At 44.8% G+C, this 25,172-nt stretch overlaps 2 protein-coding genes and 3 non-coding genes across 5 annotated transcripts; all 5 read left to right on the forward strand.

Moving 5' to 3' along the window:
- Window positions 1-222: 222 nt before the first annotated feature.
- On the forward strand, window positions 223-4,565 carry LOC123091196 (uncharacterized). Its single transcript, XM_044512628.1, has 2 exons — window positions 223-1,411; window positions 2,254-4,565. Exon 2 carries the CDS (start codon window positions 2,325-2,327, stop codon window positions 4,230-4,232), a length of 1,908 nt encoding a protein of 635 aa, XP_044368563.1. The 5' UTR covers window positions 223-1,411; window positions 2,254-2,324; the 3' UTR covers window positions 4,233-4,565.
- Window positions 4,566-11,813: 7,248 nt separating this feature from the next.
- On the forward strand, window positions 11,814-14,553 carry LOC123094528 (2-alkenal reductase (NADP(+)-dependent)). Its single transcript, XM_044516513.1, has 4 exons — window positions 11,814-12,165; window positions 12,282-12,459; window positions 13,218-13,384; window positions 13,945-14,553. Exons 1-4 carry the CDS (start codon window positions 11,890-11,892, stop codon window positions 14,401-14,403), a joined length of 1,080 nt encoding a protein of 359 aa, XP_044372448.1. The 5' UTR covers window positions 11,814-11,889; the 3' UTR covers window positions 14,404-14,553.
- A 3,779-nt stretch (window positions 14,554-18,332) lies between these two features.
- On the forward strand, window positions 18,333-18,442 carry LOC123095271 (small nucleolar RNA Z118/Z121/Z120). Its single transcript, XR_006446168.1, has one exon. It is a non-coding gene; the product is annotated as a small nucleolar RNA Z118/Z121/Z120 (small nucleolar RNA).
- Window positions 18,443-18,570: 128 nt separating this feature from the next.
- LOC123095269 (small nucleolar RNA Z118/Z121/Z120) lies at window positions 18,571-18,678 on the forward strand. Its single transcript, XR_006446166.1, has one exon. It is a non-coding gene; the product is annotated as a small nucleolar RNA Z118/Z121/Z120 (small nucleolar RNA).
- Window positions 18,679-18,843: 165 nt separating this feature from the next.
- LOC123095270 (small nucleolar RNA Z118/Z121/Z120) lies at window positions 18,844-18,953 on the forward strand. Its single transcript, XR_006446167.1, has one exon. It is a non-coding gene; the product is annotated as a small nucleolar RNA Z118/Z121/Z120 (small nucleolar RNA).
- Window positions 18,954-25,172: the final 6,219 nt, after the last annotated feature.

Below are 25,172 nucleotides of genomic sequence, written 5' to 3' on the forward strand. Positions count from 1 at the left end.
CATGAAGCGCGGCATGAGCTCATTGTGCGGCGTTGTCGCGCCCGACACGTCGCTCTTGCCAGCGAGCTCAAGCTTGAGCGTCTTGATGACGACGAAGGGGTATTGGTCGACGTGCTCGACGCTGCGCGCCAACGTGCTCTCCATGCTGAGACCCAACCACTTCTTGCACCGCCACACACACTCTTGGAAGATGAAGCAGTTGAGTGTGGCCTTTGTTGGTCGAAGGAGGTGAGGGGAGGCCATGGGCGAGCGTCTCCGGGTCCTTGCCAAAGGCGAGGCCGCAGATGGATGTTGCTTGAGCGCGGCCGTCTTGCGTTGCAACACCTAGGTGTCCCCGTCAGAGTTGCAGATGCTGTTGCCGAGCAGATCCACTGCGAGGTCGCCGACAAGGCCCGAGGTTGTCGCCGTCGACAAGGGGGCTTCACGTGAGTCGCCGCTGGCCACAAAGGGGCCTTCACGTGAAGTAACCTTTCACTCCAGCTGGCTGCGGTGGAGTATTTTTAGGAACAGGGGAGGCCCAGGAGTAAATTTTTTACTCCTTTGTTTAGGAGATCGGCTAGGTGACGGTTAGAGGAATAAAACTAAAATTTTACTCTATAACTTTTTAGGGGATCGGCTAGAGACGCCAAAGCACATCTTTTCTCTTTAGTTGTGAATATACTCCCTTCATTTTTATTTAGTCCGCGTATTAGCTTTAGTCAAAGTCAAGCTTTGTAAATTCTGACCAAATTTATGAATACAAGTATTAACATACACAATAACACATCAATACCATCAGATTTATTGTTAAATGTACTTTCACATCATATAAATTTGTTATAGTAACTGTTTGTACCTTTTTCTATAAACTTGGTTAAACTTTACGAAGTTTGATTTCAGTCAACTCTAATATGCAGAGTAAATAAAAATGAAGGGAGTACTGAATAATTGCCGGTGTCTGGGAATTCGCACCCTGCTACATTAGGCCAGAACAGAACCGCTAGCCTCCAAAACCGAGGTTTGAGCCAGAAATCACTTGCCAAACGTGAAGCGTGAGCTTAGTTGTGCATCTTCTGCAGAAGCAGAGCAGTCAAACCTGCTAGTACGTATTATCTTTTCGCTTTTCCTTTCACTTCCCTTCTCCTTTTCCTTCTTTCTCCTTCATTCTCCCCTGTCCCAAATGAGACGCCCTGCTCTCTGCTCCCCTGCATTTCTCCTCCACCTTTCATCTGCACTTGCTGCATTCATTCTTTCCTCCCTTGCCTCACGCCCTCACCACAAGCCGGTGGTCTCTCTCCCTCACGCGTGAGATCGATCGATGTGGTTCTATGGCGTGCCAAATCCTGCCAAGTTTCTAGCATGGTATCTTGTCAGCGTGTCCTGCTGAGGTCGGGGCACCACCCATAACTAGCCCTCTCTTTGTTTCGCTCAGGTAATCTAGCTACCTCCTTGTGCCTCTTCTGGCCTTCTCTATCGTCCTCCCCAGCTCTAAACCACCCGTCTTCTAACAAAATTTGTACAAGATGTTACTAAGCTTCTATTGTTTTTAGCAACCTTCTTTATTTCTCAGTGGGTAACTTCACAGATACTACTACTTACTGCACCACAGCATGGGTGTAATGTTTTAGGCTTGAGCTACCTAATGTTAGAGAGAAATCAACAAATTAGTGCGTATGTTTGCTACCATGCTGCTTTCTAGAAACTTTATTCTTGCCTTCTGCACCAAGGAACCTGATGATGGTTAAGCAAAAGCAGAAAGTTTGTTTCTGCTAACCTGCTTCTTCATAGTGAGAACAACTTTTTTGCCACCATAATTTGTGGCATCTAGTTTTTAGCCAAAAATTAGAACAAATGTGGTAGTTCTAGGGGAAAATGAAAATAAAGTGGTACTGGAGTAGTTCTGTGGGACACAAACCTGTAAAGTGGTAGTTTTTTTTTTGTTAAATACTCATTAGGTTAAGCATATAGGAACCGTAGATCCCACTCCTTCATGGCGATGATCCTGCGTTATAGAACAAATTAGAAGTAACTGAAGACTTACTAGAGAAAGCATTATCTCACAAGGCTGCAACATTGTCAAGTTTATAAAGATGTTTTTTTTAGCATATGGTTCCAAGAATGAATGTTGTACATTTCTTTTCAAACTGCACAGTCATATGTACATTTCACTTTTATGTCTTATTTTCTAAGTTGTGCCGGTATTATTGCTTGGTACGACGTAAGGTAATCTATTGCGCAACACTGACACGCAAGCGTATGTGTCATCGCAAGCAGGACATCAGAGTGAAGGTGTTTTGAAGGCTAAACGAAAGCATGGCCATAACAAGGGAGAGCTTGGAACAAATATGGAGTCAGTGGGAAATCCAGCTGGTGGTGCTCCTCAGCTTCACCCTGCAAATCTTTCTCTTCTTCACCCTGCAAATGCTCTGCTCAGGCTTCTTACCTGGCTAGCTTATGTTGCGGCAGACATGGTCGCCGTATACGCCCTTGGCCTCATATCCCGAGATGATCAGAGCACCACGACATCGCCTGGATCATGCCATGGGAACAAGGGATCAAACGGACTCTCCACGGGCACAAGCCGCCACCTAGCGTTCCTCTGGGCGCCTTTCCTCCTCATCCATCTCGGCGGGCAGGACACCATTTCGGCCTTCTCCATCGAGGACAACAACCTGTGGCTGAGGCACCTGCTGAACCTGACCATCCAAGTCTCCTTGGCCTTGTACGCCTTTTGGAAGTCGATAGGTGGACGTAACCAGCGGCTCCTTGCTCCAGCCGTCCTGGTGTTCGTCGCCGGGATCATCAGGTATGGGGAGAGGACATGGGCGCTCAAGTGCGGTAGCCGGAATGGCCTCAAGGAAACAAGCCTGCCCCCATTGCCTAAGCTGAATGTTGAGGTCGACAAAAGCAGCTATGTTGGCACCATCTGCTACGTTCTAGGCTCAATGGCTGCCATCCGGGATCTTTTCTCAGGGCGCACCACCTCCCAAATGAAAGAGCGTCGAGCCTTCAGGTTCCAAGAAGACAGGCCCCTAGACCAAGTGCCCAAGCTGCTGGAGGTCGAGCTTGCCATGATGTACGATGATCTCTACACCAAGGCCATGGTGCTTAGAACAAGGACATGCGTCGTGCTCCGGTGCGTCAGCCAGGTCTCCTCTATAGCTGCCTTTGTGCTCTTTCTAGTTGGAAACGACAGACAAGAATACAGTGGAACCGACATCGCGATCACCTATGCGTTATTCATCGGTGGATTAAGTCTTGATGTTTGTGCTTTTGTTCCGATTGCGATGTCGCCGTGGACTTGGGCCTTCTTCAAAGCTCGAAGGTGCGAAAGGCTTGCCCGCATTTCTTGGCTCGTTCTCTCAAGTCGCGTCGGCTGGCCGGAGAAGAGACCGTTGTGGTCCAACTCTATGGGGCAGTATAACTTCTTGAGCTCATGTATGGGCTGTGAGCAATCAGCAACATCATCCAAACTAATGACTGTCATGAGAAAGATGTTAGACGCGGTTGAGAAGAAGCTCTTCGTCAGAAACCTACAGCACACCAAGCATGCCAAGGTGAGCAAGGTCGCGTGGGTTGGACGCCTTTCCCGCGAAAACTTCACAAGGATGACGCAGCAGCAACACTGGGCGAATCTTCGCCCAATCATCAAGGCAACACTGAGCTCCGCAGCTAATTCTTTCGGCGATAACATCATCCTCTTGCATACATACACAGAACTGCACTTGCGGAAACGCCCCAGCAACATGGATGACGAAGCATTATCAGACATGTGCAGGAAGTTGGCTAACTATATGGTGTACCTCCTGGTTGTGCAGCCTTCCATGTTGCCACTAAGTGGCACCGCGGAGGACACGTTGGCCGGACTCTACGAGGAGATGAGCAAGAACGGCAGCCGCGAGCGAGATGTCCTAGACACCGCCTATCATCTGGTGGAAGACAAGCTGGAGTTCGGCTATGAGGAATGCCTGAAAGAACAGGAGCAACCCGGGCCGTGGCGCGAGACGCTGACGGAGATCCAGGATATGTGGATGAGGCTACTGCTCTACGCGGCCGGCAAGTGCCCCGTGGAGATGCACGCCCAGCAGCTAGGCAGAGGAGGGGAGCTCCTCACCATGGTCTGGTTGCTCATGGCGCATAATGGCATTGGAGACGTTGGTGATCAGGTTGAGCTTATCACTAATGATGAAACTATGGAGGGCCCGTTCTGTGCATTTCATCTTCCTAAAGAATCAGAACACATGTCTGCATAGGTAGCTCTGCCGTGCTGGTTTGCAAGCCAATGCCAAATGTATGTACTCCCTCCATAAACTAATATAAGAGTGTTTAGATCACTATTTTAGTGATCCAAACGCTCTTATATTAGTTTACAGAGGGAGTACTAGTTATGTTTTGGGAGCCCAAAGCACTTGGATATAGTAATATTTTCTCTTGGTTTCTTATTTCTTTGGTGCTGTAAACATAAGTACCAAGTGATAGGTAACTTACAGCGTTTGGTTGTTCCATATTTCCGTGTCAAGATTTTAGCTCTCGATTGTTTGGTGATGTAAACATAACGTTTGATTGCTCCATATTTCCATGCTAAGTGGCCAGTGCACATGCGCGGGCAAGTAATCATCTATTGTTTTATTTTAAAAATTATCTATTGATTTATTTTTAAATATGTACAAAGCAAGAGTACAAACATGCCGGGGACGCCTCCGGTGTATGCGCGGGGGCCGACGGCAGTGGCGGAGGACATCGCCTCACTTCCGCGGCTCTGGGGTTGTGCGGGGCCCCGAATCGTGTGGAGGCGCGCCCGATCCGATCGGCACGACGATGGCTGTGGCGCGGCGGTGTCGGATGCGGCGTGGGCTGCGGGCGTGGCGGCCAACCCTGTTCTGGCGGCGGCGCGCCATCTGCCTTTGGATCGACGGCGGCGGCGTGGAGGGCCTGGTGGTTGCGTCTGTGGCACCTCCGATCCGATCTGTTCTGACTGGTGCAACCAGCGGTGGTGGTCATCTCTTCCGTCAGAGGCAGTCGGCCTGCGGCTGGGTGGCCGGATCTCGAGATTCGTCATCTAGTCCCGGCTACGAGTCGGGGAGACATAGTTGTTGGTGAAAACCGAGATGTTGGCGGGCGATGGCGGCGTTTTGCGCCGCTACCTTGATGAAGGCGTCGTCGTGTAACTGTTGTCGACCCACTCATGCTGCTTTGGGGGAAACCCTAGGATCTGGTCTTCCAGATCGGACGATGGCGGTACTACGGTGTTGTTTCTCTCTTGGGAGCATCGTTTGTGAAGCAGCACTGAAAGACAGAGGCAGGAGGTGGAGCGGCTTCGTCTTGCACGGAGTTTCGGTGGAGCTGTCAAGTCATGCCTGACCGACAGGTGCTACGCTGAGTCATGTCTGGTTGGCAAGTGCTACGCACGACAGATCTTCTAGAGTCTTCGCGTCTTGACAGACGAGCGCAGGGCAAATGCGCCATTGGGTCTCGTGGTGGCGTCGACGGATGTCCGGACTGATAAGGATGATGCGGATCTCCCTCCTGAAGATGGGTCAGTGGTTCGATGACGATGGCGGCTTCTAAAACATGTGCATGTGGTGTGCGCTTTAGGTAGGCTGCATCGGCTGTTGGTCCCGATACGTTAGGTTGATGGATCGGCGACGACACCGATTTTAAATATGGGGAGTGAGAGCACTCCACATTATCGAGTTTGTTTGTGTGAGTGGTGGCTTCTGATGGATTGATGTATATTCCTGTCAGGCCTTTGTGGAATAACTAATAAAGATGGCTACATGCATCGATTGATGCAGAGACCGGGGGTTTAACCTCCTTCTCTGGAAAAAAAATACTATAACTAGAACATTGCTTTTTTCTGTATACATGGAATCAAACCAATCCAAATGAATCCGGAAACTTCTAGACATGCAAAATAAGCATGCCAAGCACAAATAAAGCATTATAACTTGCATTAGAGTTAACATTGACCATCTTATATACATCCGCGACTTACAAAAGTTTTAAGCTTTAGTTGATAGTAAGAGTCCAGAAATTTCTTAAAAATCAATGTACAAGGGTCAAACTGCTACTTTAATTAATCATGTAATGTTAGTTAACCCTTAAATATATAATATATATGCTTTCAATTTACATGGATAGCCGGATAAATATGTGTTTTTAGGATTGTATGTCGACCACCCTCCTTGTCATAAGCCATGCAACAAGATATTCACTTGCATTATACACTTTGATTTTGCAAAATTACAGTTGATCTTTAATTATTCATAAAATAACTATAATTAAAGATCTAACAGATGTGATACATTGATTATTAAATAAAACTCACTAAACCAATGGCCGGATGTCCGGTTTTATTGACCATTTCTAGCGGTTGCTCTCCTGTTATGCCATATTGTGACTTTAGAGCAACTCTAGTAGAGTCGCCAAATCGGCCTGATCGCCATAATCATCATTAATATGAAAATCTTGCCGAAAAAGCCAGTCTAATAGAATTGCCATCCCGTGCCCAATCGACATGATTTTTGGAGGTCACTCCAAATTGAACCCGCAAGCTTCCATATTTGGCGGTTGTGTGATGTGATATAGGGCGCGTCCACCCGCACACCCCAAAATCTTGGCACCACGGACATTTCAGGATGTGTGCTCCCTTCGGCCGCTGTTCACATCCCTGCGGCGCCGACTTTTGGTGCCACCCCCGCCAGCCGGACCGTCGTGATTTGGTGCCTTTGTTAAGCCCTAACAGGACCTCCCACGCTTCGCCACAGCCTCGCACCGACCTCCCACTGTTCGGCCGCGCCACCCCTTATCCCGCGTGACCTCAAGGTGTTCGATGAGTTGCCTGAAGGTAAATTTCCCCAACCTTTTCTTGTAGATTTAGCTTAGCGGCTCAAAGATTCGCATGGATGACATATGATTCACAGTTTGTGTAGATGGATCGAATGATAGAGTTTTGTTTTGAGGATTCATCATCGGATTCAAGATCTGAGTCCGAGATTGAAACCATGGATGACGAAGAGGACGAAGTTGTGTGATGGTTGATAAATGGATAGCGGCAACCGGAAGGAAGAGGAAGTGTGCGGGATCGCAGGTTGGTCATCTGACAGTTCACCGCAACATAATTGAAGGCCACAATAAGCTCACATGCCACTAATTTCTTTCGGCTTCTCCTTGCCTACATGTTATGAGGCTTTTACATGACCGAACGTTGTTCCGTCAAATTGCCGACGACATGGAAGCCAATGAACCACTCTTCCAACAACGGAGAAATGTCGTCGGTCTCTGCTGGGTTTTCTTGTTTCCAGAAGGTGATCGCGACGCTTCAGATGGTTGGATATGGCACTCGTGCAGATGCCTTAGATGAGTATTTTGAATGGCCAAAGATACCATCATAAAGTGCGCAAAAGTGTTTGTCAATATTGTGGTGAGGATTTATGGAGGGAGGTATCTGCGAGCACCTAATGTCGAGGACACGTTGAGTCTTCTAGCGATGAATGCATCAAAAGGCTGGCTTGGGATGCTAGTGAGTGTTGATTGTATGCATTGGAGGTGGAAGAATTGCCCTGCAGCTTGGCATGGCCAATTCACCTAGCATTGCCATGACCCAACAATATTTTGGAAGTGATTGCCTCCAAGGATTTGTGGATTTAGCATTGTTATTTTGGTTTTTCTGGATCTCACAATGATATCAATGCCTTGCACATATCTCATTTGTTTGCAAGGCTAGTAGGTGGTCCTTCTTCACCTTGCAATTACATTGTCAATGGCCATCAGCATGACAAAAACTAATATCTAGCCAATTACATATATCAATCTTGGTCAACATGTGTGAAGACAATTTCTAATTCCTAGACCAGGAAATGTAGCATTTTGCAAAGGTGTAAAAACCAGCGAGGAAGGACACTGGGAGAACATTTGGAGTGCTACAAGCTAGGTTTGCAATTGTCTGGGGTCATGCTCATTTATGGAACAAGGATTCCTGGAAACAATCATGAAATATTGTATGATCCTACACAACATTGTCATGGAGGATGGGAGGGATGTGCCAACCCCCATGGACTATGAAAATGTTGGTACAATCGTCTCACCTTGCCGACACACGAACGACATTCAAACATTTCTTGGGACATACCGAAAGATTGAAGACTGGGCCTCCCATGACGAGCTGAAGGAGGATCTCATTGAGCATCCAGCTGGGAGATAGTGTGTTTAAATTTATTTATTTTCCTAAAAAAATTATTGAATTATTTGTTGCATTGGGCTTATTTGTTGTATTCAGTTTAATGGTTTGTAATGATATCTGTTGAATTGTTTGATCTCAACTGGAGTAGTAGAGTAGAAAGAAGAAACCAAAAATATATTATGAAGGCCACATTATGGGGACTCTATGTTTGTGCACAACCTCCACAACATCTAAAATATTATGGAGCGTGCTCCATGTGCGTTATGTAGACTATGAATATGGCGACTCTGCTAGAGTTGCTCTTATAGTAGTATATAAATACTGCTACTCATGGTAATACCACTCAGTGGCGGAGCTATCATATTGAACCTGGTCGAGCTACTACAAAGAAAAGCCCACTAGTTTTCCTCTCATGGTCCAGTCTGCTCTTAATCCCTCGTTGTTTTAGTCAAGGTCTAGGCGGGCCATGGCCCACACTGTCGTGCGGTTACTAATGTACTACATCCGTCCTGATTTATAGGTCCCCTTTGTAGTTTGTGTCAAATTTTGACTAAAGATTTAACTAACAAAATGTTAATGCATGTCAAAAAAAAATTATCTTATTGGATTCGTATTTAAACATAGTTTTTAAAAATATAATGTTTGATGACATGTGTGAACATTTTGTTAGTTTAATCTATGGTCAAAATTTGACACGAAATACAATGGGAACCAATAAACCCGGACGGAGGTAGTACCTATGAATGCCTGTGTGCTCCAACACATGCATGCCCCTCTGGATTTTTGCCCCATCTTAAGTGTATTTTGCCTTAACGAGACATAAATGGTGTTAGACATGTGATTTAGTACCTCCGTTCTGGTTAATTGCTTCCTATTGTATTTTGTGCCAAATTTTAACCATAAAATTACCTAACAAAATGTTTTTGCATGTCACAAAAAATTATATCATTAAAAATTATGTTGAAATATGAATCAAACGATATAACTTTTGTTGACATGCATTAACATTTTGTTAGTTAAATCATTGGTCAAAATTTGACACGAATTATAAAAGGGACCAATAAACCGGGTTTGGCTCGTCTGCAGTCATGTTGCTACTGTACAGGTGCTGTTGGTATTAAAATCTGCCGTCCATTTCTATCCAAGGGCTCTCCTTCCTCTTTCTTAATCATGTGATTAATCGGTAAAACCACCCACGACGACGGCGGTCGCCGGAAAAGGTTGAGAACACCGCGGACGCGAGCAGCAGGTTTGCCGGTATGTTTCGCAACGCTACTAATCTCAGTGCGAGTAGGTATGGTACGCCGCCCCAGGATTCTGGAAGAAAAAGAAGACGCTAACATAGGTGCCGAGCGGCGGCTGCGCGAGCCCATCGCCATGGTGCGCGGTTGTGTGAGGAGATGAGATGGGAGAAGCCTGACATCCTGTCATGATTCATGGTGAGCCAGGGCGATACAGACGAGAAGCGCGAGTAGGTTCGATCTCGACGAGCTGAGGGAGATACACTTGCACGCGGCCATCAAAGGAGTCGGTGAACTCGCTACAGGCGCAGGCTGCCGGCGTCCTTCCTGACGGCACAGCCGTATGGCGGGGTGGTTCATGGCGTACAACTCATACGCGACCGGTCCATCCGTGTGAAGCGAGGACGAGCTGGCGTACATGCGGGAGCAGTGGCAGGGCCGGCCCTGAGGGGGGGCGGGGGCGGCCGCCCCGGGCCCCCAAGTAGGAAGGGGCCCCCGATGGATTTGTGTGATGTTTAGGAAAGAATTGTAATTTTTTGGAAATAATTCTTTCCCGTATTGACAGATCGCCCTGATTCTAAAATAGGTAAGGAATTATTTCCATGTAACAGATTGATTGATTGATTTTTACGTGTTTGATGTTTAGGAAAGAATTCTTTCCCATGTAACAGATTGACTAATTAACTCTCAATCAAAAATGGAAAGAACTGTAACAGACCGTTAATTCTGGCATTGCCTCACGCCAATGGTGTTCTAGTCTTTCTATTTCTTCTCTTCCAAAATTGGCAACGAATCGGCCATGCCAATGCCAAGTTCAACGTCATGTCACCGGCATCGTCTATTTGTGATTTTCGGCTGCTGGACGCGATTAGTGGAGGAAGGTAATGTGATTTTCAAGATTTCATCAACCACCTCTTCTTTTTATACAGACTAGTATGATGGTTCGGTTCATGAAGTTTTAATTCTCGTACATCTCTCTCTCACACACTCCAGTTTCCTGTATTTTTTGGGAGCAGAAAAGGAAAACTAGGATTTCTGTTCGTGACTCATAAGCAGCAGCAAAAGCTTGCAATTTCTATTTTCTAGCCATCAAGGTACCTTGTTCCATGCCCCTCCTTGTATATTTAATTAGCAGTGTTCTTAATTTCTTGTATCACTTTTAATTTAGTTGAAAAGTATCCATCTGACAAAGAGAAAAAAAACATGCATATGAGTCGATTGAGTCCTAGAAAAAGTCTTCTAGTGCTTCCTCAGAAATAAAGTAAGCACTTCCTCTAGGGATTGAAGAATTAGCTTTAGTTACTGTTGAAGAACAACGTAGCGAAATATTATAGGATGATAAAAATTTGAGTTGCAGAGAAGTGTAACGAATTCACCTGATAAAAAAAAGTATCGGTTGAAAAGACTAAAAAATTGTATCGATTGAAAAGTGCGAGCAACTTTTATGTGCCCTATTTTTTGAATAGTTGAGATGACAAAGCAACATAAATTATAAATTATAGTGTAAAATGAGTAGTTATTTGTAACTGAAATAGAAAAAAGCATATATATTTATATGGCTTTAGGGCCCCTTTTTGTTATCTCGCTCCGGACCCCCGAAATCTTAGGACCGGGCCTGAGCAGTGGCTAGACCCAGCGGAGGGGACGTTCTGGCCGGAGAGCCCTTCCAGTGCATGGCGTTCAGCGTTCCACGCAAGGCCGAGGATATGCATCAGGACGGACATGGCGTACATCCAGATGAAGATGTATATCATGGCGTGCATGCTAAAGGAGTTTGAGCTGGCGGTGGATGGAGCTTCGGCAGCGGCAGGAGGCATCGCTGACGTTGCGGATGACGGACGGGCTCCCAATTAATCACAAGATTAAGGAAGAGGAAGGTGAGTGCTTGGATAGAAATGAACGGCAGATTTTAATAGCAACAACACCTGGACAGTAACTACACGACTGCAGAAGAGCCGAACCCAAATAAACCAGGACGGAGGTAGTAATCTCTAATGGGCTCGGAGTAAATAACCATCATTTTAATCATCCAACCACATAACCCCATAGGCTGATTGTTGAAAAAAAAACTTAGCATACTCTGATAAGTCGGGGGTATTGTCTTGTGTTGTGCCACCCATGTTTCAATGATATATGGGAGGAAATGCACATACGTGTGTCATGACGTGTGAGTGTCATGCAATTGCCTTTTTCTTTTTCTTTTGCAGATCTAACCTTTTCGCTTTTGACGGGATGTGCAGGTCTAACTTGCAACGTGAAGAAAATGGCAAGAAAGATATTTGGGGCAAAGTCATACCGTCACGGGTGACGCACGCGTACAATGCACACATCAATGCGTCGCCTGTCTACCTTACACACTCACTATGAGCTTCGTTTATATAAACCGTAGCGTAGCGCGCATAGCACTCGCACGGAGACATAGCACATTAGTATCTTAGCACCTTGCTAAACCCTGAAGCTTAGAGAACTCGAAGCGCCATAAATTTAATGGCTAGCCCGACGAAGCTCGACATGGCCGGCCATGGCGACGAGGTGACGAGGAACAAGAAGGTGGTGCTGAGGAGGTACGTGACAGGCTACCCGACGGCGGAGGACATGGAGGTGGTCGTCACCTCCGACGTCCGGCTGCGGGTGCCGGAGGGGTCGGCGGCCGCCGTGGTGGTCAAGAACCTGTACCTGTCCTGCGACCCGTGGATGCGCGGCCGCATGACCAAGCATGACGACGGCGACGCCGTGCCGGCCGAGGACTTCGTGCTTGGAGAGGTACGCACGCACACCATCAAAATTCATTTTGATACAATGCAGGTTGCTCTTTTACGTACCCTTGAGTTTCAGGGCTGACCGATCTTGCATGTATATATTTGGATTATCATCGTCAGGCCTTGGTCAATTTCACCGTCGGCGAGGTGGTCGACTCGACGCACCCGGAGTTCGACGCCGGTGACCTCGTATGGGGCATGAGTGCATGGGAGGAGTACACCCTCATCACCCAAACGGAGGGCCTGTTCAAGATCAACCACCCCGAGCTGCCACTCTCACACTACACAGGTGTTCTTGGTGAGTGAATATCTATGCGGACACAAAGTATAAAAAAACACTCGTTCCAAACGGTTTTTTGAAACCTTCGAGAATTTATAGTTCTCTCCATTTAGAAATACATTGATATTAGATTTATTATGTGTGAAACTTTGTAAAGGTTAATCAAGTTCACATGGAAAATATCAACATCCGAAATACAGGACCAATATTTTTAAAATAGGTTACATATTATATTTTTGGTATTGTATATATTGATTTTGTTTGTAAACTTGATCAAATTTATAAAATTAGACTGAAAACAAAACTAATACTATGTAATGTGTTTTAAAATGGGGCAAGACTGAAAAGAAGGGGACACTAGCGGGTTAAATTTGGGGTGAAAAGTGGTTGGGAGCAGCGGTGCAGAAAAGACAAGCTAGAAGTTAGAAGTCAGGGTTCATTCGGATATATGTAAGTGTAGGGTTACCGGGACGATGGGAGTCAATATTCAAACTATTTCATGGAAAACGATCATTTAATATAGCCTACGCACGCTACGTCTGTGAAATTTGCATATATTTGCAAAAGATTTCTCACATGATTCATGGTGTTTTAAAAGTTTATTTTGAATATAAATATAACAATAAATCTGAGACATCACTCTCATTTGTGACGGTTGTAGAACCGATTGGGATTAGACCCTTTTGCATGCTCTTTTGTGTACTGGCAGTATTCTCCTCACTGCTGCTTACTGTATAATGCATTTGATGATCATGCAACATTGATCCTGCTTGCAGGCTTGGCAGGGCTCACTGCATATGCTGGACTTTTCGAGGTTGGCAAGCCAAAGCAAGGTGAAACTGTTTTTGTGTCGGCAGCATCTGGCGCCGTCGGTCAGGTTGTCGGACAGCTCGCCAAGATCGCAGGATGCTATGTGGTTGGAAGTGCCGGCTCCGATGAGAAGGTTTGATCACTTAGTCACCTCTCCTATAGAAATCGTCACTGTTTAACCAAAAGCGGATTTTTTACAAGCATCTCCCTGTGTACATGGGTAGGAACTTTTGGTCTGTGAGTGCACATACACCCTATATAAAGAAGTAGTAATTAATAAGAAGTAAAAAAAATCTGAATATATTTTTGAAATAAGCTTGACCTTTAATTATACTTGTAGAAAAAATTCCACAAAAAGAAACACCCCGTTGTTGTTTTTCTGCCCTGAAGTCAGCGCTGGTTTTTTATCCGTGCAAATTTATATACTAGTGCAAAAGAAAGTCAAGTTCATTTAAAAAAACTTCTAAACTTTTTTGATCTTTTCTTTCATATTAGATGTATATACACCTAGGAACCAAAGCACGTTTCCCCCGTGCACATGGTCTAAAGAGCGAGGGGCGATAAAAAATGCTTGGACAAGGTCCATGAGCGTAGAAAGTGATCAGAGTGTTAAAAATGTTCAAAACAACCCGGGAGACCAGGCAACCTCTTTTCAATTCATGCCACCAAACGATGAACATTTTTGTTTGTCAGGTGAGTCTCCTGAAGAGCAAGATGGGCTTCGACGACGCGTTCAACTACAAGTCGGAGGGGGACAACCTCGGCGCGGCGCTCGGGCGGCGCCTCCCGGACGGCATCGACGTCTACTTCGACAACGTGGGTGGTGCGACGCTGGACGCGGCATTGCTGCGGATGCGGCCGGGCGGCAGGGTGGTGGCGTGCGGGATGATCTCACAGTACAATCTGTCGGAGCACCAGGGGGTGCGCAACCTGTGGTGCATCATCCCAAAGCGCGTCCGGGTGGAGGGCTTCTCCTGCATGGACTACCACCACCTGTACCCCAGGTTCGAGGAGGAGATGGCCGCCTATATCAACGCAGGGAAGGTGACCGTCGCGGAGGACGTCGTCCGAGGGATTGAGAAGGCGCCTGAGGCTCTGGTGGGCCTGTTTTCTGGGAGAAATGTGGGCAAGCTGTTGGTTGCTCTTGCATGAGTCGTGAGTGCAAGTCCATGGAATGATGACTTCTTTCTGTGTTTTATTGAATAAGATTGTACCTGTGGGCTTATAATTATGATCATGTAATTGTAAGCTACAAAAATTATACACTTCTGTTTTGGTACACCCTCTAAACACATTAATGAAGGAGATCTCTTCATGCTCCTTTATAATAAAGAGCATGTTGGTCTTTATTAAAAATACGTCATCCACGCCCTAATAGCGCCACGAGAGCTATATCTCACTTCACGAATGGGCTGACCCGTTAGCGAACACTTAAATAACTATAGGAGAAAAAGGGAGAAGAGCTCAGGCCTCCTAGATGCAGCGTTCTGCCACAAGCCACTAGCTCATTGTCGGTTTTGTGATAAATATTAAGGCGCGACCAACTTAAGGTAAAAGAGCTGGTTATTCTGCTGTTTTTTTTGTGTTTTCGTTTCTTCTTTCTTTTTTCACATGTTTCTCTGTCTCTTTCTCAGTTTTCTCAGTTTTTTTATTTTCCTTCTTTTTTCTTTCTTTTTCTTTTGTTTCCTTTGTTTCTTTCTCGGTTTTCCCCGGCTTTTTTTCTTCTTTGGTTTTGTTTGATTCTTTCTCGTTTTTCATCAGATTTTTTTTTGTTTTCTCTCGGTTTTCGCTGTTTTTCTGTACATATGTTTGGTACATATCTAATACATTTTTTAATACACGCTCAACATTTTTAAAATACAAGATTAATATTTTTTTAAATACATGGTCAATATTTCTTAGCATTTTTTTCAAATGTTTGTTTAACATTTTCCTAATACAAAATTCTACACATATAAAAAAAATGTTCGGGGAAATAAAAAAAATAGTTTCAATTATTTTTCGTATTTATGTTTTTCTAATTCCAATTTTTTTAGTGCCTTTCAAATAATGTTCGAAAATTGAAAATTTGTCCGTTTTCAATTTTGTGTTCTCTCTTTTGAAAAATTGTCCGTGTTTGACATTCTGAGATATTTTGAAAGATACAAATGTTTTTCAGAAATTTCTGTTGAATTTGAAATGTGAATGTTTGTAATTTTGAACAAAATTTGACAAAGCAAACATTATTTTGAAATTTTAAACAAATTCCTATGCGTGGCTCCGTCTATTTGGAGTGCTCCTAGTCAGCGATTTAAGCCCAATTAGAAAGTTGGGCTCGTGCCCATACCAGCAGGCCGCGGCCCAACATTGCGCCAGCTTGCTTGCCCGCTAGCTTTGAAGAAAGTTCATGAATTTGAGAAAAGTTCACAAGTTTGAAAAACAGTTCACAGATTTGAAAATTGTTAATGAGTTAAATTTTAAAAAGTTCATGAATATGGAAAAAGTTCATGAATTTAGAGAAAGTTCACAAGTTTGAAAAAAACTCTACAAATTTGAAGTTGTTATGAGTTAAAATTTCAAAAAGATCATGAATTTTGGATATGATTTTATTTCACAAGTTTGAATTTTTTTATAAATTTGAAAATTGTTAACGAGTTAATTTTTATTTAAATTTCATGAGTTTGGAAAATTTTCACAAATTTAGAAAAAAATTACGAATTAAAAAAATGTTTCATAATTTTTTTTAAAGTTTACAAATTCAAAAGAAAGTTCGTGAAAGATAAAATGTAAAAAGGAAAGAGAAAAAATGAGCAAAAACCATGCATGAAAAAACGAAAAGAAAAAATCGCCCAGAAAAAGCTTGTAGAACTTGAACTGGAAATGTACACAACAAGAAGAAAAATATGTAGAACTATGCACATCTGGTTAACTGTCCTAGCTGGTAACTGTGGTTGGAATTAAAGCATGGTTTTGAGTTCAAATCCCAACTCGCACACCATTATTTGAAGCTTAAGAAAAGGAAAAAAATGTAAACGGTCAAGCCCAGGACGGAAAGCGAACCACCATAGATATGAAAGCGGATACGATTTATCAAAAGGTCTATATTGCTCTTCATACGTTTATTGTGTGTGTGTGTGTGGGGGGGGGGGGGGGGGGGGTACGGAAACGGGGTCAAAATTGTAATCGTTTATCACAAGCTTGTGCCAAACGTCTATGGAGAAATGTCCTAGAACCATTGTGGCCTTGTGGACCTATCAAGGAAGGAGGCAAAATCATTGGTTCAAACACATACAAAGGTAACACCTTCCTAGTTATTTCCAAACGGAGGTAATATTCCACAGTAATGAAATTTGCATATGAAAAAGATGGTGGAAACACATACACTGAACTACATGAACAAGTCCAATTGCTGTACTAGACTACTAGTACCATTCTCAAATCTACAAGTTCTCATGAAATCTGCACCAGCAGGACATTTTTGAACATCGATTCATCCATCACTCGGGATCCCTGTTGCTTAGAGCATTTGTACTCTACATATTTATCATCAGTAGAGGATTTTGGAAAAACCGCACAAATTGTGCACTAGAACTCAATAACAACAGAGCATCTGTAAACAACATGTCATCAGTGTCTAATGGATCTCTCAACACTAGGTCACAATTACACATCTCTGATTCTCTGAACGTGTGCACAAATGAGTGACACATGCAAATTCAGAGAAGCAGGCCAACACTAATGGGAGATCCGGCGATCATGGCGCCAAAGGATCAACTACATAACAGTTACAACCAGAGAGTTCTATTACACTTGTTGTGCTGCGTTCCACACGGCGAGGAGAATTTTGAGTAGATTCTTCCGTGGCATGGCCGGCGGGATGAACTTGATTCTTGTTGCCTTCTTTACCGGAAACGGCAAAGCGCCGACCTTTGCCGCGGCGGCGGCGGGACGAGGAGCAGCAAACCATCGGTGCTTGAGCGCGGCCGCCGCTGTCAGTCGCTTGTGGGGGTTGCACGTGAGGAGGCCTTGCAACACCTGGAATCCTTCCTCGGACAGCTTCCCTCGAGGGAACAGATCCCACCAGACTTTGTGATTTATTCAGATTCAAGATGTAAGAAGATATGATTTGTGTGTCTCATAATTTGGTGTGCTAGTTTAGTCTCCGGTCAGCTGTTCCGAACAGGAGTATGATTCTTGTTCATTTGGTAGTTTGTATTCTACTCCCTCCGTCTCATAATGTAGGACGTCTTTTGACACTAACTAGTGTGAAAAAATGTCTTACATTATGGGACAGAGGGAGTAACTTACTTGAGATCCCGTCGCTGCAAGGAAAACTTTATTTATTTATTTTCTAGTAATCTGAAGGTACTTATTGGGAGCCTGGCTCTTTTACTTGTGAAGTGCAGCTATTGATCCTGTACTTGTGGTTCTGCGTGGGGAACTTGTGTGAACGGGTAGAGGAGATTTCCAGGGGTTCATGCTAAAGCTTTTGTCTTGTGTTGTCAACAGGCAAGGTACGCGGTGGTAGCCTCAGTCTCCAACCTGGGTGTCTTCCGTTGTCCCTGCTGCCATGCGGCGGTGGCGGTGTTGTTAGGCATTGGCTACAAAATCGGCATGGTGAGCTCCTCCAGTTCCTCTCCCCCATCTCCTCTGGTTGCTCTGAGCTTGTGGCCATCGAGCCACAGCTATGGTGGTTGCTCTAGGCTCATGTCCATGGTGCTCATATGGGCAATTTACCAAGTATATGTGTATGCAAATGTGTTCTGCATACAAATACTTGGTTAGATATACAATGTACTAGCTCTTCTTATGTTTATATGGATCATAACCTCAAGCTTGAGGGGCTGGTTGTGATGCTAGTCTATTGATACACCACACCATGCTACTGTTAGGCATTTCTCAATGAAAATCTTCACTTGTAATTTTGTGCTGGTTAGACTCTTTTCTTACTTTGTCTGCTTGTGTGTTTGCTGATTTTGTGCTTGTTAGGCTATTTTTCGCCATGAATCCTTTCCTGCTTGAAACGTAAATCATGTACCTCGCTGGGGTCATGGGTTGCATAAGTACGCCTATTTTCTTACCTTTTCTGCTTGTGTGTTTGTTCTTTGTTGTGATGAATCATAAGGACATGATTTGAGTAATGTTAGTTCTTGAAAAAGGCCTCCTTCCTTGATTATAAATCCCAAACTGATCATAAAGGCTGAATTGAACAATAGGTTGATAGGGTGCATACGGAAACCATTTGCCATGCAATCTGTCTTGCTTGAAATGTAAACCATGTACTACACTGGGTTCATGGGTTGCGTAAGTGTGACTAGTTTCATATGCTTGTCTACTGTCTGTTTGCTGTGATGAATCACCAGGACGGTATCTGAGTAATGTTGATATCGAAAAAGACCTCCTTCCTTGATTACACATCCTAAACTGATCATATATTCTGAGCAAACATGTGCAAATCTGAACTTGGCAGCAATCCACAAGCTCTTCTTGCATTTTGAGCACAATTTTATCATTTTTATCAGCTTTCACATCTAAAATAATAACGCACCTTGTGTTGTACTCATGTAGTCATTGATTTGCCGTCCTTGCAACGTTTTGGGTGTATTAACTCCTTAGTTGCTGTGATGCATCTGCAAGGACGGTGTCCGAGTAAAGGTTGCTCTTGAAAAGGTGCTCCTTCCCTGATTATGCATCCAAAACTAATCATATATCCTGAGGAAATGTGTGAAAGTTGTAAATGAACACCTAGTAATGTGCTGGTGGTCTTGTTTTAGATGTGTTCTATCTCAACGCCTTCACCTGGTCCTTGTTGTAACTTGTTAAGCATGGTTCTTTAGATGCTAAATAAGGACTGTCTCTGTAGTTTACTTTTTCAATGCTTGTTTGCTGTGATGAATCTTAAGGACGGTACCCGACAAAGGTGGCTCCTCAGTGAGTTCTCCTTACTTGATTAAACATCCTAAACTGATCTAAAAGGAGTATTTGGTTATTTATTATGCTCTACATGTTTCCTACTTGATTTTTAATAGGGAGCTATTGGCTGGTTGCCTTCTTTTACAAGGCAGTAGTTGTTGGTGCGTTGCCTAGCATCACGATGTTAATGGAGATCAAATTAACATTTTAAAATGTGAATTAAATGTCTGGTAGATCAGTCTGCAGTTGTGATGTATCTGTGTATACATTTCTTACTGTTGCATGTTTTGAATGTATAGCAGCTGAAAGATCATTGTAGTAGCATGCAATTCTTTTGTTTCTCGATTTGACCTCAAGATTATCTTGTTATTTCCCTTGCCCTTCTTGTACAGCAGGATTTGATTCGGTACAGAACCATCACCATCACCAATGCAGACGACAGGGGGTTCATCGTGCCAGGCACCTTGGCGCTGCTTCCATGCGACGGCGGCAGCGGCGGTGCTGTACGACATCGTTTACAAGAACAGCCAAGGTGAGCTCCTCTCCTTGGCTCTAGTTGCAACAAAAACAACCCTCTCTGTATCAGTATGCAATTTGGTTTTCTGAGTTTAGTCCCTACTTTAGTGGTACCAAGTGTTGGAAATATGCCCTAGAGGCAATAATAAAAAGGATTATTATTATATTTCATTGTTCATGATAATTGTCTTTTATTCATGCTATAATTATATTATCCGGAAATCGTAATACACGTGTGAATACTTAGACCACAACATGTCCCTAGTGAGCCTCTAGTTGACTAGCTCGTTGATCAACAGATAGTCATGGTTTCCTGACTATGGACATTGGATGTCATTGATAACGAGATCACATCATTAGGAGAATGATGTGATGGACAAGACCCAATCCTAAGCATAGCACAAGATCGTGTAGTTCGTTTGCTAGAGCTTTTCCAGTGTCAAGTATCTTTTCCTTAGACCATGAGATCGTGTAACTCCCGGATACCGTAAGAGTGCCTTGGGTGTACCAAACGTCACAACGTAACTGGGTGACTATAAAGGTACATTACAGGTATCTCCGAAAGTAGCTGTTGGGTTGACACGGATCGAGACTGGGATTTGTCACTCCGTATGACGGAGAGGTATCTCTGGGCCCACTCGGTAATGCATCATCATATTGAGCTCAATGTGACCAAGGTGTTGGACACGGGATCATGCATTACGGTACGAGTAAAGTGACTTGCCGGTAACGAGACTGAACAAGGTATTGGGATACCGACGATCGAGTCTCGGGCAAGTAACGTACCGATTGACAAAGGGAATTGCATACAGGGTTTGGTCGAATCCTCGACATCGTGGTTCATCCGATGACAACATCGAGGAGCATGTGGGAGCCATCATGGGTATCCAGATCCCGCTGATGGTTATTGACTGAGAGCGTCTCGGTCATGTCTGCATGTCTCCCGAACCCGTAGGGTCTACACACTTAAGGTTCGGTGACGCTAGGGTTATGAAGATATGGATATGCAGAAACCCGAATGTTGTTCGGAGTCCCGGATGAGATCCCGGACGTCACGAGGAGTTCCGGAATGGTCCGGAGGTAAAGAATTATATATAGGAAGTGCTATTTCGGGCATCGGGACAAGTTTCGGGGTTATCGGTATTGTACCGGGACCACCGGAAGGGTCCCGGGGGTCCACCGGGTGGGGCCACCTGTCCCGGGGGGGGGTGCGCCTTGGCCATCATGGGCCAAGGGCACCAGCCCCTATAGGCCCATGCGCCTAGGGTTTCCACCTAGGAGGAGTCCTAGTGGTGGAAGGCACCCCTAGGTGCCTTGGGGGGGAGGGAAACCTCCCCTAGGCCGCCGCCCCCCCTAGTAGATCTCATCTACTAGGGCCGGCGCCCCCCTGGCACCCCTATATATAGTGGGGGAGAGGAGGGACTTCATACACCAGCCCCTGGCGCCTCCACCTCCCCCCCGTTACGTCTCTCCCTCGTAGTCTCGGCGAAGCCCTGCTGCTGTGACGCCCTGCACCCACCACCACGCCGTCGTGCTGCTGGATCTTCATCAACCTCTCCTTCCCCCTTGCTGGATCAAGAAGGAGGAGACGTCTCCCGTCCCGTACATGTGTTCAACGCGGAGGTGCCGTCCGTTCGGCGCTGGTCATCGGTGATTTGGATCACGTCGAGTACGACTACATCATCACCTTGCAAGCTTCCGCACGCGATCTACAAGTGGTATGTAGATGCAAACTCTCTCCCTAGACTCGTTGCTTAGATGAACTCATAGATGGATCTTGGTGAAACCGTAGGAAAAATTTTAATTTTCTGCAACGTTCCCCACAGTGGCATCATGAGCTAGGTCTATGTGTAGTTCTCTTTGCACGAGTAGAACACAATTTTGTTGTGGGCGTGGATTTTGTCATCTTACTTGCCTCTACTAGTCTTTTCTTGCTTCGGCGGTATTGTGGGATGAAGCGGCTCGGACCAACCTTACACGTACGCTTACGTGAGACCGGTTCCACCGATTGACATGCACTAGATGCATAAGGTGGCTGGCGGGTGTCTGTCTCTCCCACCTTAGTTGGAGCGGAATCGATGAACAGGGCCCTTATGAAGGGTAAATAGAAGTTGACAAAATCACGTTGTGGTGATTCGTAGGTAAGAAAACGTTCTTGCTAGAACCCAATTGCAGCCACGTAAAAGATGCAACAACAATTAGAGGACGTCTAACTTGTTTTTGCAGCGATTGATCATGTGATGTGATATGGCCAGAAGTTGTGATGAATGATGAATTGTGATGTATGAGATCATGTTCTTTGTAATAGGATTCACGACTTGCATGTCGATGAGTATGACAACCGGCAGGAGCCATAGGAGTTGTCATTATTTTTTGTATGACCTGCGTGTCATTGAATAACGTCATGTAAACTACTTTACTTTATTGCTAAACGTTAGTCATAGAAGTAGAAGTAGTCTTTGGCGTGACAACTTCATGAAGACACGATGATGGAGATCATGATGATGGAGATCATAGTGTCAAGCCGGTGACAAGATGATCATGGAGCCCCGAAGATGAAGATCAATGGAGCTATATGATATTGGCCATATCATGTCACAACTATATAATTGCATGTGATGTTTATTATGTATTATGCATCTTGTTTACTTAGGACGACGGTAGTAAATAAGATGATCCCTTATAAAATTTCAAGAAGTGTTCTCCCCTAACTGTGCACCGTTGCTACAGTTCGTCGTTTCTAAGCACCACGTGATGATCGGGTGTGATGGATTCTTACGTTCACATACAACGGGTGTAAGACAGTTTTACACAGCGAAAACACTTAGGGTTAACTTGACGAGCCTAGCATGTGCAGACATGGCCTCGGAACACGGAGACCGAAAGGTCGAACACGAGTCGTATGGAAGATACGATCAACATGAAAATGTTCACCGACGATGACTAGTCCGTCTCACGTGATGATCGGACATGGGCTAGTCGACTCGGATCGTGTAACACTTAGATGACTAAAGGGATGTCTAATCTAAGTGGGAGTTCATAATTTGATTAGAACTTTATTATCATGAACTTAGTCTAAAACCTTTGCAAATATGTCTTGTAGATCAATGGCCAACGCTAATGTCAACATGAACTTCAACGCGTTCCTAGAGAAAACCAAGCTGAAAGATGATGGCAGCAACTATACGGACTGGGTCCGGAACCTGAGGATCATCCTCATAGCTGCCAGGAAACAATATGTCCTAGAAGGACCGCTAGGTGACGCTCCCGTCCCAGAGAACCAAGACATTATGAATGCTTGGCAGTCTCGCGCTGATGATTACTCCCTCGTTCAGTGCGGCATGCTTTACAGCTTAGAACCGGGGCTCCAAAAGCGTTTTGAGCATCACGGAGCATATGAGATGTTCGAAGAGCTGAAACTAGTTTTTCAAGCTCATGCCCGGGTCGAGAGATATGATGTCTCCGACAAGTTCTACAGTTGTAAGATGGAGGAAAACAGTTCTGTCAGTGAGCACATCCTGAAGATGTCTGGGTTGCACAACCGTATGACCCATCTGAACATTAACCTCCCAGATGAGGCGGTCATTGACAGAATCCTCCAGTCGCTCCCACCAAGCTACAAGAGCTTTGTGATGAACTACAACATGCAGGGAATGGAAAAGACCATTCCTGAAGTGTTCTCGATGCTGAAGTCAGCAGAGGCTGAAATCAAGAAAGAACATCAAGTGTTGATGGTCAATAAGACCACTAAGTTCAAGAAGGGCAAGGGTAAGAAGAACTTCAAGAAGGACGGCAAAGATGTTGCCGCGCCTGGTAAGCCAGTTACCGGGAAGAAGTCAAAGAATGGACCCAAGCCTGAGACTGAGTGCTTTTATTGCAAGGGGAAGGGTCACTGGAAGCGGAACTGCCCCAAATACTTAGCGGATAAGAAGGCCGGCAACACCAAAGGTATATTTGATATACATGTGATTGATGTGTACCTTACCCGTAATCGTAGTAACTCCTGGGTATTTGATACCGGTGTCGTTGCTCATATTTGTAACTCACAGCAGGAGCTGCGGAATAAACGGAGACTGGCAAAGGACGAGGTGACGATGCGCGTCGGGAATGGTTCCAGAGTCGATGTGATCGCCGTCGGCACGCTGCCTCTACATTTACCTACGGGATTAGTTTTGAACCTTAATAATTGTTATTTAGTGCCAAGTTTGAGCATGAACATTGTATCTGGATCTCGTTTAATACGAGATGGCTACTCATTTAAGTCTGAGAATAATGGTTGTTCGATTTATATGAGAGATATGTTTTATGGTCATGCTCCGATGGTCAATGGTTTATTCTTAATGAATCTTGAGCGTAATATTACACATGTTCATAGTGTAGATGCCAAAAGATTTAAAGTTGATAACGATAGTCCCACATACTTGTGGCACTGCCGCCTTGGTCACATTGGTGTCAAGCGCATGAAGAAGCTCCATGCCGATGGACTTTTAGAGTCTCTTGATTATGAATCGTTTGACACGTGCGAACCATGCCTCTTGGGCAAAATGACCAAGACTCCGTTCTCCGGAACAATGGAGCGAGCAACCAACTTGTTGGAAATCATACATACCGATGTGTGCGGTCCAATGAGCGTTGAGGCTCGCGGAGGATATCGTTATGTTCTCACTCTCACAGATGACTTGAGTAGATATGGGTATGTCTACTTAATGAAACACAAGTCTGAGACCTTTGAAAAGTTCAAGGAATTTCAGAATGAGGTGGAGAATCAACGTGACCGAAAGATAAAATTCTTACGATCAGATCGTGGAGGAGAATACTTAAGTCACGAATTTGGTACACACTTAAAGAAATGTGGAATCGTTTCACAGCTCATGCCGCCTGGAACACCTCAGCGAAACGGTGTGTCCGAACGTCGTAATCGCACTCTATTGGATATGGTGCGGTCTATGATGTCTCTTACCGATTTACCACTATCATTTTGGGGATACGCTCTAGAGACAGCTATATTCACTTTAAATAGGGCACCGTCTAAATCCGTTGAGACGACACCGTATGAATTATGGTTTGGAAAGAAACCTAAGCTGTCGTTTCTAAAAGTTTGGGGATGCGATGCTTATGTCAAGAAACTTCAACCTGAAAAGCTCGAACCCAAGTCGGAAAAATGCGTATTCATAGGATACCCTAAGGAAACTGTCGGGTACACCTTCTACTTAAGATCCGAAGGCAAGATCTTTGTTGCCAAGAACGGATGCTTTCTGGAAAAAGAGTTTCTCTCGAAAGAAGTAAGTGGGAGGAAAGTAGAACTCGATGAAGTACTACCTCTTGAGCGGGAAAGTGGCGCAGCGCAGGAAACCGTTCCTGTGATGCCCACACCAACTGAAGAGGAAAACAATGATAATGATCAAGGTACTTCGGATCAAGTTACTGCTGAACTTCGTAGGTCCACAAGGACACGTTCCGCACCAGAGTGGTACGGCAACCCTGTCCTGGAAATCATGTTGTTAGACAACAAT

This window comes from Triticum aestivum, chromosome 4B (genome assembly GCF_018294505.1).
Source record: "Triticum aestivum cultivar Chinese Spring chromosome 4B, IWGSC CS RefSeq v2.1, whole genome shotgun sequence".
NCBI lineage: Eukaryota > Viridiplantae > Streptophyta > Magnoliopsida > Poales > Poaceae > Triticum > Triticum aestivum.

Coding starts and splice junctions, on each gene's coding strand:
- LOC123091196 (XM_044512628.1), top strand. CDS start 2,325: ATGGAGTCAGTGGGAAATCCAGCTGGTGGTGCTCCTCAGCTTCACCCT.
- LOC123094528 (XM_044516513.1), top strand. CDS start 11,890: ATGGCTAGCCCGACGAAGCTCGACATGGCCGGCCATGGCGACGAGGTG. Junction 12,166..12,281: donor AGGACTTCGTGCTTGGAGAG/GTACGCACGCAC, acceptor TATCATCGTCAG/GCCTTGGTCAATTTCACCGT. Junction 13,385..13,944: donor GTGCCGGCTCCGATGAGAAG/GTTTGATCACTT, acceptor TTTGTTTGTCAG/GTGAGTCTCCTGAAGAGCAA.